General features: G+C 39.1%; 1 protein-coding gene across 2 annotated transcripts in view; it reads right to left on the bottom strand.

The window, feature by feature from the left end:
* Positions 1 to 22,196, bottom strand: part of sh3gl1 (SH3 domain containing GRB2 like 1, endophilin A2) — a 72,144-nt gene that overhangs the window by 23,105 nt on the left and 26,843 nt on the right. For both annotated transcript variants that reach the window (XM_033046592.1, XM_033046593.1), the window contains exons 2-7: positions 20,788 to 20,856; positions 18,313 to 18,385; positions 15,823 to 15,966; positions 14,027 to 14,160; positions 12,005 to 12,163; positions 10,023 to 10,126 (exon numbers count right to left, since the gene is read on the bottom strand). In XM_033046592.1, the coding sequence (XP_032902483.1) occupies positions 10,023 to 10,126; positions 12,005 to 12,163; positions 14,027 to 14,160; positions 15,823 to 15,966; positions 18,313 to 18,385; positions 20,788 to 20,856 (683 nt within the window). The remainder of the gene's footprint in view (positions 1 to 10,022; positions 10,127 to 12,004; positions 12,164 to 14,026; positions 14,161 to 15,822; positions 15,967 to 18,312; positions 18,386 to 20,787; positions 20,857 to 22,196) is intronic.

Here is a 22,196-nt window from a genome sequence, read left to right as displayed (position 1 = left end):
TCCTACCTTCAAAGTCTCCTTTATTCATGTTCAGGACCCTATTCTCTGAATTAACCGTGTCACTCTCTATCCTAATGCAGAATTCCACCATATTATGGTCACTGCTGCCAAAGGGGCTTTGCACAACAAGATCGCTAACTAATCCTTCCTCATTACACAATACACAGTCTTGGATGGCCTGCCCTCTAGTCGGTTCTTCTACAAATTGGTTTAAAAACTCATCCCGTGTACATTTCAGGAAATCCTCGTCCTCAGCACTGTTACCAATTTGGTTGGCTGAATCTATATGTGGATTAAAGTCACCCATGATACCTTTGCTACACGCATCCCTAATTTCCTGCTCGATGCTATACCCAACCTACTGCTGTTTGGTGGTCTGTATACAACTGCAACTAGCGTTTTCTGCCCTTGGCTATTTCGCCGATCTACCCATACCGATTCTACAGCATCCAAGCTAATGTCTCTGCCTTGGTATTGCATTGGTATTTCTCCTCTTTAACCAGCAATGCCACCCACCTCCTCTTCCTTTCTGTCTATCCTTCCTGAAAATCGAATACCCATGCATGTTTAGCTCCCAGCCTTGGTAGGGAGCTAATTCCATAATTCCGTAATTGTCTCCGTAATTCCAACTATATCATATCCCTTAACTACTAACTGCACATTCAATTCATCCACCTTATTTCGAATGCTCCTCGCATTAAGGCACAAAGCTTTCAGGTTTGTTTTTCTTAACTCCCTTCTACCTTTAGCTTCTGTCCTCCTTTTATGGCCCTCTGTCTCCTTGAATTGGATCCCATCACCCTGCCCTGTTAATTTAAAGTTGGTGTTCAGAGGGGCCAGAGAGTTCTTGTACATAAATCAATAAGTCAGCAATTGGCAGGCAAAATGGTCTGTTACTCATTATTATAAGTAGATTTGAATACACAAGCAAAGACTTTCTGATCCAATTACAGAGCTCTTGGCAAATCAGGAAGTCTTTACTTGTATTTAGTTGTAGGGATATACTTCTAATAACAGTGCAGCAAAAGTTCACCAGATTAATTCCTGCGATGGTAGGTTTATCACAGAGACTGAAAGCATACTGAGCTTGTGCCAAAACAAATGCATCTCAATAGTGCAGAAATTAACATCAAAGTTTCATGAAGACTAACATTATTCATTAGATTACATGGCAAAGAGAGCATTGAATACAAGAAACAGAAGGAGTAAATTATTTAGGCCTTTTTGCCTACACTGTTCAAAAAGATTAGTTCAGCATCACTTTCCTGCAGAACCTAATATTGTGCCAATACCCTTTTGATTTTTAGAAAAACAAGAGGTGATATAATTTAAATGTATAATATTTCCACAGTATGTAACAGCGTAGATGCAGGGTCAATATGTCCCTACCCCATCCCTCAGGTGCCTAGAACCAGAAGTTAGTTTCAAAGAAAGGACGGATGAGAAAAAAAGTTCCTAACTCAGGGAATGCTAAGACTTTGGAATTCAACAAAGGTAGCAGAGTCATTGGGCACCTTCAAGGCAGAAACTAAAAGATTTCTTACATGCAACAGAATCAAAGGATTGAGGATACAGAAAATGGCACAGTTGTTGAATGTGCTATTTGAAATTTTATTTTGTTCTCATGCGCTTTTTAACCACACAAAGCAGACAGCAAAGCTAGTTCTTAGTTCTTCAGTCATAAATGTAAATTCCAAAAGCTATGACATTCACTTCTGCATTATTAAGATCTAATTTGTTTTAGCACATGAAATATAATATTCCCACATATTTATCACCTTAAAGTCATAGTGTCATACAGCAAGTAAACAGGCTCTTCAGTCCAACTTGCCCATGTTGACCAAGATGCCCCATCCACACTAGTCCCACCCTTGGCTCATATCCCTCTAAATTTTCCTAACCATGTAACTGTCCAAATATCTTTTAAATGTTGTTAACGTATCTGCCTCAACTACAGTGTAATCCATAATGTTTGGGACAAAAACCCCTCATTTATTTATTTGCCTCTGTACTCCACAATTTCAGATTTATAATACAAAAAATTACATGTGGTTAAAGTGCATATTGACAGATTTTATTCAAGGCCCTTTTTTATACATTTTGGTTTCATCATGTAGAAATTACAGCATGGTTTATACACAGTCCCCCCCCCCATTTCAGGGCACCTTAATGTTTGGGACACAGCAATGTCATGTAAATGAAAGTAGTCATGTTTAGTATTTTGTTGCATATCCTTTGCATGCAATGACTGCTTGCAGTCTGTGATTCATGGACATCACCAGTTGCTGGGTGTCTTGTCTGGTGATGCTCTGCAAGGCCTGTATTGCAGCCATCTTTAGCTTATGTTTGCTTTGGGGGCTAGTACCCTTCAGTTTTCTCTTCAGCATATAAGTCATACACAATTGGGTTCAGATCAGGTGATTAATGGCCACTCTAGAATTGACAATTTGTTAGCTTTGAAAAACTCCTTTTTGTTGCTTTAGCAGTATGTTTGGGATCATTGTCTTGCTGTAGAATGAACCGCCGGCCAATGAGTTGAAGCATTTGTTTAAACTTGAGCAGATAGGAAGGTACGCTTCAGAATGCATTATGCTACCAAAATCAGCAGTTGTATCATCAATGAAGATAAGTGAGCCAGTACCTTCAGCAGTCATTCGTGCCCAGGCCATAACACCCCACCACCGTGTTTCACAGATGAGGTGGTATGCTTTGGATCTCGGGCAGTTCGTTCTCTCCTCCATATTCTCGCCATCACTCTGATATAAGTTCATCTTTGTCTCATCTGTCCACAAGACATTTCTCCAGAACTGTGGTTGCTCTTTTAAGTACTTCTTGGCAAACTGTAACCCGGCCATCCTATTTTTGCGGCTAACCAGTGGTTTGCATCTTGCAGTGTAGCCTCTGTATTTCTGTACATGAAGTCTTCTGCGGACAGTGGTCATTAACAAATCCTCACCTGACTCCTGAAGAGTGTTTCTGATTTGTCGGACAGATATTTGCGTTTTTTTCTTTATTATTCAAAGAATTCTTCTGTCATCAGCTGTGGGGGTCTTCCTTGGCCTGCCAGTCCCTTTGCGATTAGTAAGCTCACCGGTGCTCTCTTTCTTCTTAATTATGTTCCATACAGTTGATTTTGGTAAGCCTAAGGTTTGGCTGATGTCTCTAACAGTTTTATTCCTGTTTCTCAGTCTCACAAGCTTCCAATGAAAGTCAAAGAACAACTTTGGTCCTCATGTTGATAAACAGCAATAAAAGTTTCCACAGGTGATGGAAAGACTGGAGGAAAGACTAGGTGCTGAGAGCTCTCTTACAGCTGCCTGAAGGAGGCAATTAAATACACCTGAGCAATTACAAACGCCTGTCAAGCCATGCGTACCAAACATTATGGTGCCCTGAAATGGGGGGACTATGTATAAACACAGCTGTCATTTCTACATGGTGAAACCAAAATGCAAAAAATGGCCTTTATTAAAATCTGACAATGTGCACATATGTGATTTTTTCTATTCCAAATCTCAAATTGCGGAGTACAGAGGCAAATAAATAAATGATGGGTCTTTGTCCCAAACATTATGGAGGGCACTATACCTCCTCTGACAAAAACTATTTCCTTGAGAATGTCAAACACAAACTTAATAATTTGCAGTTTATCTGACAATGAAACCTTCCCAAACAAGCTAGCGTTTAATATTTTACTAAGATTTTCAGTGTGGTTATATCAATTTGAGAAAAGTTTAATTGCAACATGGTCAACATGTATATAATTATTCTAATTTCACATAAAATATCCTGTGGTTTGAATGTAAAAGTCCACATAATCAATAGAAACTTGCATTCTGTACCTTGATTGATGAAATAAAGGACAATAGTGACTGAGGCCTGGAAATTGGACTGCCTAAACTTGATCTAATTTGTACTGGCAATTTGTCCGTATAAATTAGAACAATAATCAAGTTTAGGCAGTCCAATTTTCAGGCCAGTCACAATTGTCCTTTATTTACCAAATGCTCTACGTATAATACTGTGATGCCAAATTTATTCAGGGATTATACAATGTTTAACAGACCGGAGTGATCTTTTTGTTGCTCTTGTTATGACTAACGTATTGGTATACAGTTTCACAGCTTCTCACAGATATTGCACTGGAAATTCTGTGTACATAAACTTGAAGAATTGGTGCCAGACTCTTAGACCATATTAGTTTTCATAGTCAATCTAACCTGTCCTTCATATCTTTACATATATGATCATAAAATGATCAGATTAAAGCACTCAGTTTACTATGGAAATTGAACTATGTTGGGCTTTGTTTAATGCCTCACAAAAAAACATCAAGGATATTGCAGAATTGAACTTCAAAGATCAAAACAATGATTTTTCTTCAAGATACTTTTTCATTTTATTTGACTTTTTTTAAGCAAATTCAGTTTTTAGTTTTGTTCTGCAAAATTAGAAAATATATTCTAAATCCCAAATTACAATAATATATTCAGTGGTGTTCATACACATATAACACTACTTGCCACCAGCTCAAGATACTAACACCCACCTGGAGATCGACAGTGGCTTGTTTTAACAGTATGAGAACAAAATATTTACTTGGTATGGTTGCAAAGTAGTAAAAATGTCAGCATGCCATGGAAAGATATGTAAGGTGATTAGAAATCAATTAAAATGTAAGAACGGTAAAAATGATGAAAGCACTAGAGTAAAAGGGCTTAAAATTCAGATAATTTGATAATGTGAAAGAAAATGAATAAGCTCCACAGGAACAATAAATTATTTTGCAAGTTTATTAATTTAAAAAATGATTACGCTGAATTAGGACATTAGAAAGAATTGCAAATTAGAAAATGCATGCATATAATCAAAGACGTAAATACACAAAGGAATCAATCTTGACTTGCTTAGAAGAGAATTAAGCAAAATGTTACTAAGCTACATAAGGTAAGGAAGTATTAAATTCATTCACCCAAAGGAATATACTGGGGCCAGTTGTGCCTGATCCAATCGACTGCCCACACACATGGTTGAACCCCAGCTGCATTTATCCTTTGAGCCACGATGGCCTTAGTTCCACAGCTGGAATGGAATATCAGTAGAATAGACTATAAGTAGTGACCAGGTCTGCAGATAATGCATTCCAAAGCCCCTTTTCACAAGATGTCAAAGGTCTGTTTCAATGTCTCCAATTATCAGTTCATTCTGTACTTCTACGCGGGAATGAGAAAGTGTGATGTGCTGACATGCACTCTATTGCTAGTTAGCAATTCTCTATGAAAACGCAAGCTAACCATCAGCAAAATTCAGCCCATGGCAGAATACTTTATAATTTGGTGGGAAATATTGTTTTTGCAAAAATTTAATTCAAAACTAGTGTTGAAATCATGCAGAGCACTGTATGTAATATAGAAATCCATGCGGGATAATGTGGATATAAGGATAAACCAAGAACCATGCGTAAGTCCACCCTCCGCCACTTCCAGTTTAAATTCAATTTGGAGTATTTTTGGAGGACCAGGGAACTAAGAACCATGCTTAAGTCCACCCTCCGCCACCTCCAGTGTAAATACCATTTGGAATATTTATGGAGGACCAGGAAACCAAGAAGAACTAAGAACCAAGGATTAACAAAACATAATGAAGAGTCAATAGGGAAGTGCCTGGCACGAGGAGATATAAATAAACACATGCAACTATTTCTACTTAGAAATAAAAAACTAATTTCAAGATCATGTGTTTGACTTGAATAATATCAAAGCTATTTCCAGAAGATGAAGAATGCAGGGGATGAGGTCATGGATGCAAGCTTCAACATAAAAGATTTATACGAGATGGTTGTCCAGTGTTTGGGACAGAAAGTATAGGTTAAATTTTGTTGTAAGTGCTCAACTCTGATCGCAAAGAAATCTCTCCACAAAAATCTAATGAGCTGTGTGTTCCTGTTCTTAATTTAATTTTATTCTCTTATTGGTCAGAGAGGATGTCTGCCAATTATGTCGCCAAACAAGCAAAGCAGTGAGCCACAATAAAGAATTCACATACAGTGAGACTCCATAAGTTTTATGGACTCCATAAGTTTTAAGATTGTTTGAATGAGGATACGTCTGGACCTAGGGAAAATAACTAAATTGGGGTAAGGTAGACTACGCCATTATTAGGCAGGAATTAGGGAGAGTACATTTGGAGCAGCTGTTATTGGGCAAGTCCTCATTCAACATATGGGAGTTTCTCAAAGACCAGCTGATTAGAGTTCAAGCCTGGCATGTTCCAGTGAGGAGGGATAAAGATGGCCAGGTACGGGAGCCTTGGATGACACAGGCTTGAAACGTCAAAGACCAGAGGGCATGACTTTAAGGTCAGAGGTGCAAAGGTTTAAGGAGACGTGCAGGGCAATTTTTTTTCCACAAAGTGGTGGATTACTGGAACGTGCTGCCAGGGGTGGTAGTGGAATCAGATAGTGGATTTGAGCACATGTATATACATAAAATGGAGGAATGTGGATCTAATGCAAGTAGAATTGATTAGTTTTATTTGGCATCATGTTTAGCTCAGACATTGTGAGGTGAAAGGACAATTCCTGTACTATGATCCAAAAGCTCCAATTATATTCACATTTTTAACTGCTAATTAAACACTGTCATACATATGAGCTTACTAAAGGTCAATTTTGAAAGATTTAAAAGAGAATTAACATCATGATTGTAGATTCGCATGAATTAAACACCCTACTTAAATTTAGTTTTTCCAGTGCGTAGAAATGTTCAGCAGTAATCATGGGTGAAAGCACCATTATAGTTCCATCTCATTGAAAAACATCTTAATATTACTAAGATTTGTACACTGAAAATAGCGCATAAAATGTTGACATTCATGTTAAATCACTCATTTCACCAGGTGAGGACATCAACAATGCAGAAACGTGGGGTACCACTAACAATAAATTCTGGATTTTTGCATTTAAATACGTATGTGTTGACTCTAGCTCTACGCTGTTGGTGAAAAACAACAATTATGCTGTTAAATCCACAAAAATGGGGCCATTAATATTCAAATTTGATTAAAGAGTTGTCAGAAGAGTAAAGGAACACCATAGTCCCCACCAGACTTGCTGAGAAGCTGGGTCTGAACACTTCCTGAGTCCTGGACTTTCTCACCACCAGGCCCCAGGTGGTCAAGATGGGGAGACATACCCCCACTCTGAACACAGGATCCCCCCCAGGGTTGCGTCCTTAGCCACCTACTGTACTCCCTGTACACACATGGCTGTGTGGCCAGGTTCAGCTCCAACTCCACCATCATGTTTGCTGATGACACTGTGGTGGTGGGCCTGATCTCCGATAACGATGAGAAGGCCGATAACGATGAGAAGGAGTTGGCTGAACTGGCACCCTGGTGTCAGGACAACAGCCTCCTCTTGAATGTCACAAAAACTAAGGAGCTGATTGTGGACTTTAGAAGGGCTCAACATCCGAGGACGTACACGCCACTGAGATAAATGGGTCTACTGTGGATAGGGTGAACAGCTTTAAATACCTGGGAGTCCACATCACAGAGGATCTGACATGGACAACACACACTGCCGCACTGGGGAGTAAGACAAGGCAGCGCTTCTACCACCTCAGGCAGCTGAGGAAATTCAGAGTCTCTCTGAGGATCCTTCATGTGCTTCTACTCTGGGGCTGTAGAAAGCATCTTGTCCAGCAATATCTCAATCTGGTTTGGGAACAGCTCTGCCCAGGACAGGAAGACTCTGCAGAGAGTAGTGCGTTCAGCTGAACGCACTATGGGAACTACACTCACCCCCCTGCAGGACCTATACACCAGAAGGTGCAGATCCGGAGCCAGCAACATAATGAGGGACCCCTACCACCCCAGCAACGGACTGTTCCAGCTGCTATGGTCAGGCAAGCGCCTCCGCTGTCACGCTGTGAAACCAGAGAGGATGAGATGGAGTTTCTTCCCACAGGCAATCAGGACTGTAAACTATTATCTCACCAGGGACTAATTTACTGTTGTGTTGTGTCTTTTTTAATTTTTTTTCCTAAAATGTAAATACTGGTTCTGTTCTATTCTGTTCTGTTGTTCTGTTGTTTTTGCACAATCCGTAGGCATTGCTACTTTTATTTCACTGCACATCTTGTCTGTGTATGTGACAAATAAAGTTGACTTGACGACTTGAATATAGAAACAGTCAATTAAACAGGAATAAGCATACCAAGGCATGGAGGAAACAACCTAACAATGAAAACTATTTGTATCAGAATAGTTTATCTGATAAAATGCAAGGTGATTTACTTGGGGAGGAATCTAGAAAAACTTGTTTTTAAAGCTTTAAGAGGTTTGACGTAGTGTTTAAAAGGACATGAAGCATTGCAAGTTAACTTGCAGGTTCAGGAAGCAATTACAAAGCAAAAAAATTAGGTTGCCCGTTACTGCAGAAGAATTAGAGTACAAGAATAGTTATGAATTGCTCTTTTGTATAAAACCCAAGTGAGAGCACACTGGAATACTGTGAATAGATCTGGCTTTTCCCACCAAAGGAAGGATAAACTTGCAATAGCGGAAGTGCAGTGAAGGTTCACCACATGGAGGGTTTATCATAAGAGGAGACATGCAGACCAGGTCAGAACTACTAAAGATAAACATTGAAACAAGTAAAATTATTCAGGTGCTTGACACTGTAGGCGTGGCGTCGATTCCCCATGGCTGGGGAGTCTAGAGAAAGAGATAACTGACTCAAAAAATGGAAAAAGTTGGGATTTTTTCAATTTATCTAAAGGATAGTGAATCTTTTAAATTCCTTGTGTAAGGATTTGTAAAGACTCAATCCCTGAGCATATTCAATACAGCTATTGATTAAATTTTTAATATTAAAATATTCCAAGGATATGGGGTTCATGGAGAAATGTGATACTGGAGTACAAGATCAGAAATAGTTTTATTGAATGGTGGAACAGATTCAGAGATAAATAACCCACTCTGCTTCTTTTGTTATGTTCCAAAAGTAAAACTCAAAGTCTTTACATTTCGTTTTGAAATCTTTGAGGCTCTGAAACATTTCCAAACATGATTTTTAATAAATTTCTCAACTTTGATTGCATAATTTCTGCCCAGCTTCAGTGTAATTTGTTCAGGCCTGTTCAAATTCTCAAAATTCTGAAGTAGTTAAGTTGGAACCCACTGGTGTCAGGTAATCACGCTCTGTCCATTAATCCTTAAGCTCATATTTATCCATCTTCTTCATGTTCTCCAGAGATGCTGCTTGACCTGCTCAGTTACTCCAGCACTTTGTACTATTTTGTGTATTAATGAGCAACTACAGCTTATTGTTTCTGTGTAAATGACCAGGTACTTGTTCTGAGATTGGAATTCTTAATTCTAGACTTTTCGGTCAGTGGGAGCATTTTCCAAATCATCAGCATCCTTAGAATCTGAAATATTTTACCGAGTTCAGAGATTTGGGAAGGGGGGGGGGGGGGGGGGGGGGTAGGCTGGCGACTTCTTTTGACTTCTTGCATGCACCTTGATCAGACACAGCAGAAAGTGGGCTGCCACAATTTTAACTCATTTGACTGGTAGCATAAAACATTTCATCATGAGGTAAGTGTCAGTTTCAAAATATACTTCCACTTATTCTGCAAATACTTCATCCATAAACCACTTGGCAAGCTTTGCAGTTATGAAATGTGCATCACATTTTTATTACCCTCAGGCGGAAATAGTAATATTTCCTTACATAAATTAGCTTTCCAAATTTTAAACGGACTCTTCTAATCTGAGTGATTCTGACGGTCCTTACCAGCAAATACAATAATGACCTGTGTTAATAAACAATTTTCCCAGTATTTCAAGTTCTAAATGTGATATTTAATGTTCTGGTGCCCTCAGCACACGTTGATTAATATCTATAGCCACTTTCTTCTGTAACTGGGCATGATGACAATTTAAATATCATTCCCTGTATCTTGAAGTGGGTATGGGTGAAACATCTACATCTCAATTAAATAAACATATCTTACCTCTCTTTTAATTTATCAGAGAGCTCATCCAAAATTTGTACAGCTTGTTTGTGATAATCCAGTTGTGCTTCCACTAGGGCTGACATTTGGCTCACTTGCTCGATCTGCAAAAGGATTTTCCTTTTACTTAGGTCATTTAAAGTATGTGTAAATGACTGACAAAGAAAACATAAATTACTTAGTTCTCCCATAGAAATGTAGCATCAATCCAAACGGGCCCACATTGTCTAACACCATTTATAGAGCAAGGATGGATGATACCTAAATTTTCCATAGCTACCATTTATTTCTGTTTAACCACTTTAAGAACGGGTTTGGAATCAACAAAAATACACAAGGATTCACGAAACCCAGTCGTCTATTTTGGGATCGATTTAAAATTGCCTCATTGGGCAATCTGAAAATCTCTATACTCGTACTTCTTTACTTACAAAATAAATCTACAAAAATTTAAAAAATGTTTAATATGCAAATACCTTGCATAATACAAATGCACCCCATTACACTTAAAATGCATTTAATTGCAAGAATTTGTATTCAGCGTTCTAAGTTCTATCTGATGATTAAAGATGCTATTATTTATAGGAATTATACAACTACCATAATTTTAATTCTCTCTTCTGCTAATCCATCAATTTAGTAATCAATAGTGGGTTTGTTCTATTGGCATCTTGTTGATGCATCAAGGCTGAACATTACCAACATAATATAGACCCCATCAGGTCACAAAAGATTTCTGAGAACTGTTTGTGACCTGAACAGTTTATAAGCTGGAAATGAACAAAAACAGTTTGTGAAGAGGATTACACAAACAGCAGTGATAGGAGAGCGAATAGGTGTGTGAAGAACAGCCACCAGCCAGCCTCACTGACTCACTATGTGAGTGATTCTGCTCAGGGCATCTACCTCTGATGAACCCAGCCCCTAATGGTTGCAGCTCGTTTGAGTGTACGGGTGTCCATAACCGAATGGACGCTTAGTCACTGAGTCCTTATAGTCAAGCAATTTTTAGCTAAGTTCTGTACTATCTTCAGATTGTGATAGATATGATAACTAAAAATGATCAGTTAATTATACAGAAGTGATCGGGGAGGGAGAGGGTAGAGATGGATAATCAGTGATCTGGATTCAAAAAGTATATTAATTCCTCAGCAACTCTATTTGGACTACCATCCTCCCTTCATTATTTATCTCTTCTCAATTCCTGATTTAAAAACTCAGCAGAATTAAATCATTTCAAATCTGGAGGAAAGATTAATTTGGCCATGATTAGACACTGAACAATTTAGCAACAAAAATATGATAATAGTTGAGTGCAAATGAAAACATTTTATTTTGCAGAAATTAGTTTGAATTTGTCAGACATCTAACCAAACCTTCAATCAGACCTCTAATTTTCTTGATGTGGATAAAGCTTCAGATAGTTACTGTGATGTATCACTCAAATCCACTTTATATTACTTGAATTGGATAAAACAACGCTTAGGACAATTGCTTCACATTCTAAACAAACCAGAAGCACAACTCTTGATGGTGCAAATGGCACATTTGATAAAAATTACATGCAAAACTGAAAATAGAAAGTCTTTGAACCCACAATGTCTCACCATTTTCTTGCCTTTCAATCAGAAAGTATTTTGCAAAAATAATTTTGTTCGCAAAAAAAAATACATGATGGTAAATTATTTGACCAAGAACATTATAATTGAATTTGATAAGCACCTTTGTTGAAATTAATGCAGGTACAACCTCAAGCAGATGCAATGTATTATGATCTGGAGCATGAATATAATTTTTCCACCTAGCCAAGAAATATTTTTGTTTAACTACCAGGAGACTTCCATGTATAAACTTGTGAGAAATAAGACCCGAATCACATTATATAATCTTGCAATTTCTAGATTATTTAGTCCCAAAAATAAATATAAACATGTACAAATATGAAAGCATAAGAGTAACAGGTCTTTTGAAACCATACTTACATCAGTTTCTAAAAGATTGTACATGCTGGTTTCTGCCACATCTTTGGATTCATCAAATTTTTCCAAAGCTTGTCTTATCTCCTCCTCAGGAATTTTTCCCTGTCGTTTCTTCTTGTAGTCGTAGTCCAGGCGGCGACCTTCCAGTTTCTTCAAATGATGCTGCAATGTAAAAATTGTGTGTATAATTCTTAGAGTACACCTTTATATTTTTTTTGGTTCTGTTATACTTCAACATAATCTTCAGCGACCCTGCCCACCATTATTTGAAACCAGTGTCAGCAAACTATCAGAACTTTGAGAGGTAAAGCCAGCCAGCCAAATCTATTATCACATATTACATCTTCTGTATTCCTTCTAGCATGGAATCATACATTACTAATCAGAAATAATTTGGGTTTTTTTTTTTCTCAGGGAGGCACATTTTACACCCCAAAAAACCCATCTTCGGAGAGAACAGGATTGAACCTGTGCCTTCTAGTTCACATAGCATTGTATTATAATACACTCACATTGAATTACTGAGTTATAAAGCAAGTTTTATTGATTATTAATGTAATACATTATATTCGTCCTGCACATTGTAATAATTCAAATATATTTCAGTAGAGAAAGGAAATGAGTTTGTCATTCACGAGTGAAAGCAACATTATTTTCTTTCAAGCGTGGCCATAACACAAACATTATTTCAGCCACTTTCATAAGGTGTGTCATGCTGGCTTTACTTTGAGCTCCACAGCTAGATCAATATTGAACTATGATCAGCCGCTGGGTTGGTCTAGATAGTTATTTTGAAGTGCTGTGTCAAGTCAAGTCAACTTGGACAACAGTTTAAAATGACTACAAGATGGAGGCTGCAAACTGATGTCTTTGGGAAGGTGTTTTGCATATTCAAGCTCGCTTCAGAATGAATTTTTAAAAAAAGGAACAATGAAGTCATGTTCAAATAGTCGTTCCAACTTTTGCTTTTGTGTTTTGGCAATTTCCTGGTCTTCACCTTCCTTTCTTTGGATCACCTTTCACCAATTATGCAGGCTAACAATGCAGTTTATCCTAAGCTTCTGTAGAGCAATCATTTCTTTCTTTCAGAGAGATTAACACAAAAGTGACTGTTGTCTTTAGTGTCTCTCTCTCTCTTGCTCTTTGATATATAGAGAGAGCTGCCTGTGGATCTTTGCGAGGAGACAGAAGGTAAAAGTATTATGACCTCCTCTAGGGTCTTGAGGGTGGGGGTCCTTTCCAACCCGAGGTAAGGTATCATGACAAGACAGGAGTCAAAAGGAAATCAAGAGGAAGATTTATGCTTCCAAATCTATCCAAAGTAAACCATTAGCTAAATATGAAATGCAAAAAGCAACAATGATCCTGCAGATTTTAATCTCGCACAGTATTAGCTTCCTGGCTAAAGAACTAGAACATAGAACAGTACAGCACACGAACAGGCCTTTCAGCCCACAATGTTTGTACCGAACATGCTGCCTAGCTACACCAATCTCATCTGACTGCACATGATCCCTATCCCTCTATTCACTGCACTTCCATGTGCCTATTTAAATGCGTCTTAAACACCACCATCGTATCTGCCTCCACCACCACCCCTGGCAATGTGTTCCAGGCCTGAACCACCCTCTGTGTAAACAAAACCTGCCCTGCACATTTCCATTAAACATTCCCATTCTCTTCACAAGCCTCAGCACCATCACGTTCTCGGTCTCAGACTGCTGGGTTTATAAATATTTATTTTTTTGTCATGCTTGTTATTCTTTACAAAGAGTTATTTTTGACTTTAACCATAAAGTTGGAATGACCACTTGAATAATCCAACTATTTTAGCGAGAATTAATGTGACAGCTTTGATGTGTGACTTCACAGATGGATATCAAACAGCTGCCAAAGCCACATCACACGTGAAGTGGCCAGTCCAAAATATGTTACCATTAAATTTGTTTAAGAAAAGTTGGGGAAACATGAAAAAGTTACCAGAGATTCACCAACGCAATGTGTTTACCTATAGTGACCTTTTACCTGAATTTCTTTAAAATCTTTATCGCATAGACTTTGTAATGGATCAATAAAGTTCTGTTTGACTTCGATATCCAGGGAATCTTTAACCTCGGCCATTCGCTTCATTGATTCACCGACATCAATGAGAGCCCCTCCTTAAAACAGAAAATTTAGACACAATAAGGAAACTGAAGATTTTAAAATTGAAAGGAACACTATTTCAGTGCATGACTAAACCAGTTCTAACCTTGTATTTTAATGCTCTCCATCCTATTCTTTCTCACTTGGACTCCAAGTGAACTCCTTCAACATCTCATTATGCAATTTCTACGCATAATGCTGAAAAATGAGTTGAACTGAGCCATGCTTTACCTAAACTTTATGTCCTTATTTGACTTGCGAGTGCACTTACCATCAGGAATGATTGCAACAACAATAAATGAGAGCCTGAATGAAATTTCCCATCTCTTCTGATGGGCTATTACCAACTTAATATTCCTACCACTACCAGCTAGGTTACTCAACACAACTTAAGAATCTGTCTTGACATAGTTCTTATCTATTAAATCTTAGTATTCCCACCAAGTGTCCCAAATTAGGAGAACTGAATTTATATTAGAGTGAATGTTTAAGAAGGAACTGCCGATGCTGGAAAATTGAAGGTAGACAAAAATGCTGGAGAAACTCAGCGGGTGAGGCAGCATCTATGGAGCGATGTTTCGGGTCGAGTCCCTTCTTCAGACCTCGACCCAAAACGTATATGTATATATATTAAAAGTTAAAAAATCCACAAATAAACAACATTAGGGTATAGCAGAAATAATTAAAAACTATTCACTTGCCCTTTTGTAACCTAACCCTTTGCCCTACAATCCCTCACTAAAATCAAGAGAGTCTCAGATGCTATGTACAACCCAAGCAGCAATTCCCAATTGCAAAAATGTTGGAAATACTAGCAAGTTCAACTCAGCAGATGTACTTTATTTGCAGTTCCCCAGCAGCAAGAATTGACAAGATAGTCTTCCAAAATTGTTAAGTCTCCAGCCTTTTTATTTGGCCATACACGTGGCTGGGAATACTGCTGTTTCAACAGTAGCAGCTCTGAACACCTGCCGCTCCAAAGATAAAGATGAGGTACGAGCCAAAAAAATCAGCCCCTAACATGTTTTCCTTTAAAGGGTGATAGTAAATATATGTTGCCCTCTTTACCATTTTATTTCATTTCATCAAGCCAAAACAACAACCAGAAAATTGATGCTGGATTTCATTCAAACCTTTGCAAAGACCAGTAGGTCAGAGTGCTTAACTTCCATGATTGTCATGCTACGAAGAATGCAGCGAGTTAACACAGGGGGAAGATGAACTAATTTTTAAGAACAACTTTGAGACAAATTCTAATGAACTGCACTACGAACTAGTTCTTGAATGAAGGAAGTATCCCCTCAAAAAACGTTTCTATTCCCCTACTTCATTTCATTGATGTCTCTTTGGATAAAGGTTTAGTAAACCAAAATTAACGACGGTCAACATTCTCAGCCAACTCTCCTTACCATTATCTCTGCAAATGCTTTGAAGGATCTCGCATTTTCAGCCTAACACTTCCCTTGCTGTCTCAAGGATTGATCAATGCAATATTCCAAAACAAAATTTGATACAATAATGTGCGATGAGCTCACAAATTGATTTACAAGCATAACATTATGTAGCAGAAACAAAAAAAAAATCTATTGCTTGCATCTAAAAGCCTTGGTCAGCCTCTTCAGCCTTCAAAGTGTAGTTCCTATTGAAGTGTTAATTTATCAAAATACTTCACTTACCAAAATTTGCTTCGTCACCAAGATCCCTTCCAAATTTAATCATAGATTCTCCAAGAAGTCCTTCTGGTTGAGGGTAGCCTGGGTTTTTTACCTGCCCACGAATCTTTGATACTGTATTCAGCATTGTTAATTTAGCTCTGGATGCTACGTAAAAACAAAGTAAGTCATTTTTGACAAATAGGCTTTAGAGTTGTTCATTTATGACAGTTTTCAAACAGTAGGAATATCTGATAATTAACAATCTAAGTTTTCACATAGTAACATGATGCAATTTGAAGTCATATGTTAGTTATTTTTACAAAAAAAAAGAAATAAGCTTTTATTTTCTGGTGCTGCTAACTACTCATTCAAGAATCATGCAAAACCACCAACTAAATGAAATGCTAAATCCAATGCACAATGATTATATGCCTATCCCTGACAACAATGAAAACACCAGACAATTTTAAGACTCTTGCTTTGGGTAGTTAGTTGCATTATTGGTTCACAACACTGGGTCTCTCACATCAGGCAGAAACACCAGTGTAAACTTGTCATTTGCCAAATCCAGCTCACAACATGGTCCCATTGCAAAACGGGGCCAGGCAAAGGCAATACTTAGAAAGCTTGTACGATTCACAAGAGGTTTAATGTTGGCAGTTCAAGGCCCCCACTTTAGTACCTGCATGCTGTATTGGCGCTCACCCCAGGGACAGGCGCTGAACCCGGAGACAGGAACCCCCCAGAGCCAATCACCCCCATCACCCGTTCCTCCAACGTAACCCGCTCCCCCAACTCAACCCGGGCTGAGCCCAGCGAGCCATTGGGTCCCTGTCACACGAGAGGCCTGGTCCCCCAACGCAACCCATTCCCAGACACAATATTGTACCACTAACCCGTAGCCCCCACGGCAGGCGTGGTCCCCCTACTGAAGCTGTTCCCGAACGCAAGATTCAGGAAACTACCCTGCCTCCCTCAGCACTGGACTTTAAAAAAAATTTGCAATTGCACTTCCCTGACATCTGTGAGATGGCATTGTGACATTGCTGCTGGAAAAAGGCTCTCTGTGAGAAGCGTTTTTTAGCTTTTAAAAAAAAACTATAATCGTTATTAACATGAAATATAGGATGAAATCTTAATTGGAGAGGAAAAATGTGAGTTAGAATATGTAAAAATTTAAGCGCTAGCGCATAGCGTTTTGAGGGAGATACAAAACACATATAAAGACAACACGCATACAGACAAGATGAGACTTTTAGTATACAGATAAACAATATATCTTTTTTATTCATCAGTCACTTGCACTTCTTCCTGAAGGTATCAACTTTGCTGTACCAGTTTCTCAGCTGCAGTTATTTTAATATCCTGCAAATTCTGATGGTCAATTAGCTATTCACTTTCATCAGGCATTACATCCAGTATGATTTTGTTCCAACACAAAGTACAACCATTATTTGGATAGTAAATTCAAGGTGATGACATTCCAATTTGCAAGTGACATTAAAATAGTGGTATTTGTACATTATTTTGATAAGCAAATGGAAGCTGAAGGAGATACAGACAAGAAAATAAAATACATAAAAACAACAGCTAATTGAAATCAATTTCAGTAAATAAGGAGAGATATTTTGATAGAGGAGCAGAGTGGGAGAGTTCAGAAAATTTGAAACTCAGCGGATCAGGTAGCATGTCTCAATGTTTCAGATCCGGACCCATCTGAAGGGTCCCAACCCAAATGTCGTCTATCCATGTTCTCCAGAGATGCTGCCTGACCTGCTGAGTTACTCCAGCACTTGTGCGGGGGTTTTAAACCACACCTTACTCAGATGAGGAATTAAAAAAATAAAACAAATAAAATCCTTATTATCTGGTTTATTCTTAACCTTTTAAACTGAAGGGCAACATTTTTGCTAAACCTGAACAGCGCTGGGGGCACATAATTAATGAGATACGTGGTAGTGGTCCTTCTCACCATGCAGGAATTCAAGAAATATATTTTTTTTAAATCATGTGAAAACATGAAATGCAGGATATCACGTCTAAACAGAATGAAAAATGACCAACCTACTGATAATATGATATTGTCTCGATATTAATAGCATGAAGATAAGAATTAAGATTCAAAGAGCACAGTCCTGTAAATGAGCTGGGAATAAGGGATCCAGTTGTCCAGGGAGCAGGAAGAGTTTGTAGAAAAGTACATTTTTGGCTGAGGAGGAACAGAGGTTATTGCAAATATTCACACTAAAATAGCCGAGGCATTTCATTCGGCAATGATGCTCTTCATGCAGAAAGCAATTAATGTCTGATCAATACCAATACATTGCACATGAATTGGACAGGAATTTAGAGAGTTGTAATAGAATTGTTGGCATTACATCTTACCTGAAATGGCTTTTTTCTAACTAAATGGCAACTTCAAAAGTAAAAGATAAAACACTGGGGAAATCAAAAAGTAATTAACTTAGAACCATAGATCAATGACATTCCGATATTTCAAGAAGTGTTTACCTGGATTTGGTTGCAGGTACTCTGTGGTTTTTGTAAGGACATCAGCCACAGCTTTGCTGGTAATGTCCACTTTCTGAAACCAAGCAACCGGAAAAAATACCTGTTATTATTTCTCCAGAAGTCACAACAGATTTATCTGATAAACCAATAACATATCACTGAACAGTTAGCATTACTAAACTATTTATCTGCTTAACTGTACTAGTGCATTCATGCTCAGAGCTTTCTACAGAGCATATTAACCCAAAGTCTACAGTTCAAGGGTCAAGAGAATCAAGAGTATATAATTGTCATATGTACTGAAAACGGAACATTGAAGTTCTTACTTACAGCAGCATAACAGGTTTATAAGCTCAGTACTCATAGATAACACAAACAAAAGTCCAATAAATGTTTTAAAAATACAGAACGAAAACCTGAAGTCCCAAGTTTGTAGTTAATAGGTGTTTGTAGTGTTCAAGAGCCCGATTGTTGTTGGGAATAAGCTGTTCCTAAACCTAGAGGTAATAGTTATCAGACTCCGTCGATATCTTCTTCCCGATGGCAGGAGTGAGTGTGGCCAGGATGGTGAGGATCCTTGAGGATACTAGCTACCTTTTTGAAGCTGTGCCTAATATTCCAAGGTGGGTAGGTCAATAACCATGATGGGCCAGCCCGTGTCCACCACTTTTTGGAATCCCAGAATAGACACGAGGCATCCAGGCGATCACTGATTGTATGGACTGCAAAATGCAATCTGATCTCGCCCGGGCCCACTGCGCACACGCGGAGAGACAGCGTCATTTTGCGTCGCTACTGCTTCACCGGCTTCCCCCAACTGCGCAGGTCGCAATTTTTTTCCCCCAAATCATCCAGTGGGCAGGAACCAGAATTTCGGGTAAACGGCGACTGCGCTCCAAATTTTTTTTTCCCCACGGGATTTTTTCTTACTGTGGGGGAAATAAAGGGGGGTGCGAGCGCGCCCAACATACCTCCCTCTTCTGACGGCCATGATTACTCATAATTCATCCAACAGTGGGGTTGTTGGCGAATTTAAGGATGGAGTTGACACTCTATCCGGGTACAGAATCATGGGTAAAGAGTAGAGCAGGGGACTGGAAACTCAGCCTCAAGGTGCCCCTGTGCTGATGTTTATCAAGCAGGAAGTGTTGCCAATTCATACCGATTGTGGTCTGTTGATGAGGAAGACAAGAATTCAGTTGCAAATAGATGAGCAGAGGCTTAGTTTCTTGAATTTGGTAAGAAGCTTGAAGGACATGGTGTTTAACACTGAGCTGTAGTCAAAGAACGACATATGGATATATGGAGAAACAAGGAACGGCAGGAGTCTGAAGAAAGATCCTGACCCGAAAGTATGTTTTATTAATAAGCGAGTTCGGTATTACAAAAAACGCAAGAAATCGTGGGATTTGTCAAAGGTCATTCAGGATTTAAAAAGCGAACGGGTTGCCTAGTAGCGGGGGAGAGCGGAGTGTAACAGTGAGAGAGAGAGAGAGGGGGGCAGATGCGAGTGGGAGACAGGGGGAGAGACTGGACCGGTGGAGAGATGGTGAGAGATGGGGGGGAGCGAGAGAAGGGGGGTGAAAGACGTACATGGGGAGACAAGAGAGAGAGGTTTTAGTTAGATAGACAACCACCGGTAAAGCCATGGCTCGTTGCTTCTAGGAGAGTCGAGAAAATGTCCTCAATTGAGAGAATGCAACTTCAGAACCCCCTCTTTTCGACCGTGTTGGAGATTTCCGCAGGCGCAAGGAACAAATGACCTAAAGTTTGCGTTGAGTGAACTGTGTTCTTACCATCCTCGTCGTACACTGGCGTTTTGTGAGAGCGGTTGGATCCCATCTTCAGCTCAGCCTACGTCAGTCGCATTATCCGGACAGGCGGTGGGGGATCAGGAGCTGATGTGAGGCATCGGTAATGCTCTGGAATCCTAGCCGGCCCCCGCCGAGCAGCGGGATCGAGGAGTCAGCGCCCAACAAGTGAGTGGCCTGCGGTAGCTGGTGCCTCTCTGCACGCCGCTGGAAGAACTGACACCTTTACACCCCGGGCCTACTCCCAATTGATCAATTGAGGTATTAGGCAAATTGTAATGGATCCAGGTTATTACTAAGCTAGGGCATCTAAATCTAGCTAGTTAGAATTTAAATCACATCAATTTCGTTTTTGAGTTTGAAGATAGTGTATAAAATTGCATTCAAAGGCTTGAGGATAAAAGCGTAGACTGATTCTCCGGATGCAGATAGTTTGCAAACTAGGCTGCTCAAGAAAGCAAGGGAGGAAATTACCATGGTCCTGACTATACTCTTCTGAACATCTACAGATTCAGGAACCCGTGGATTGGAAAATTGCAAATGTTGCACTCTTGCCCAAAAAGATATATAGACAAACTGACCAAATATGGACGTTAGTCCTGCTGCTATATTCTTAGTACCAGTGGTTTTATCTGCGTAGTCATAGATCCATTAATTCACCTACCCGTTCCATTTCTTTGAAGTCTTCATCAAGTTTGGTTCCTTCAGCACCACCCACCTTTTCGCTGACAAGCTATGAAGATAAAATAACAATGATGAATTTTCAAAATAAGAAATCACATTAGTTACATACAAGTTCTCACAATGTAGATCTTCATCTTTATCAGTTATCAGTACACTGGTAACTTTGTGACACTTAGTTTGTTTCCTTCACCTTCTTCTAACAGTTTTGAAAGGTTTTTATTTACACATACAGGAACACTTAAAGCCCATCTCTAACTGCCTGTCAGAAGTGGTAACCATTCTGAATTGCTGCAGACATTCTGGTACCTAAAATACCATTGAGTATGCGTTCCAAGGTGTAGGAACTGTAATACATTTAGATCAATGGAAACATATTTCCACGTCAGTTGCCAAGTGTTTAGTAACAACGGAATATTTCCAGCATTTTCTATTTGATTTCAGATTTCCAGTACCTGTACCATTTTTGATTAAAAACCAAACTTAGTAAGTTTGCTATATTTGGTAATTGAAATAAGTTAGAAAAAGGTTTGTCCTCTGCTGAACTTCAGAATTCCAATAAATAAGTCAAGAGTGTTTTACTGTCAAACGTACTGAAATGGAACAACAAAATTCTTACTTGCAGCAGCACATCTTTGTAAACACAGTACTATGGAGATAATATAATAAACAAAAAAAAGTTCAATTAAAAACCTGATATAGTGCAAAAACAAAGCAAAGCCCAAAGTCCCTAGTCCAACCAAAGCAGTGCAGCGTTAGTTGCTCATAATGGAGGTGCTACTGCGGTTGTACACGGTCTTGGTGAGACCACACCTGGAGTATTGCGTACAGTTTTAGTCTCCAAATCTGAGGAAGGACATTATTGCCATAGAGGGAGTGCAGAGAAGGTTCACCAGACTGATTCCTGGGATGTCAGGACTGTCTTATGAAGAAAGACTGGATAGACTTGGTTTATACTCTCTAGAATTTAGGAGATTGAGAGGGGATCTTATAGAAACATAAAATTCTTAAGGGGTTGGACAGGCTAGATGCAGGAAGATTGCTCCCGATGTTGGGGAAGTCCAGGACAAGGGGTCACAGCTTAAGGATAAGGGGGAAATCCTTTAAGACCGAGATGAGAAAAATATTTTTCACACAGAGAGTGGTGAATCTCTGGAACTCTCTGCCACAGAGGGTAGTCGAGGCCAGTTCATTGGCTATATTTAAGAGGGAGTTAGATGTGGCCCTTGTGGCTAAGGGGATCAGAGCGTATGGAGAGAAGGCAGGTACGGGATACTGAGTTGGATGATCAGCCATGATCATATTGAATGGCGGTGCAGGCTCGAAGGGCCGAATGGCCTACTCCTGCACCTAATTTCTATGTTTCTATGTTTCTATGTACAATAGCCTGAT

This window comes from Amblyraja radiata, chromosome 29 (genome assembly GCF_010909765.2).
Source record: "Amblyraja radiata isolate CabotCenter1 chromosome 29, sAmbRad1.1.pri, whole genome shotgun sequence".
Classification (NCBI taxonomy): Eukaryota; Metazoa; Chordata; class Chondrichthyes; order Rajiformes; family Rajidae; genus Amblyraja; species Amblyraja radiata.
Note: the sequence above shows the minus strand (reverse complement) of the source record. Positions and strands in the feature narration are given on the sequence as shown.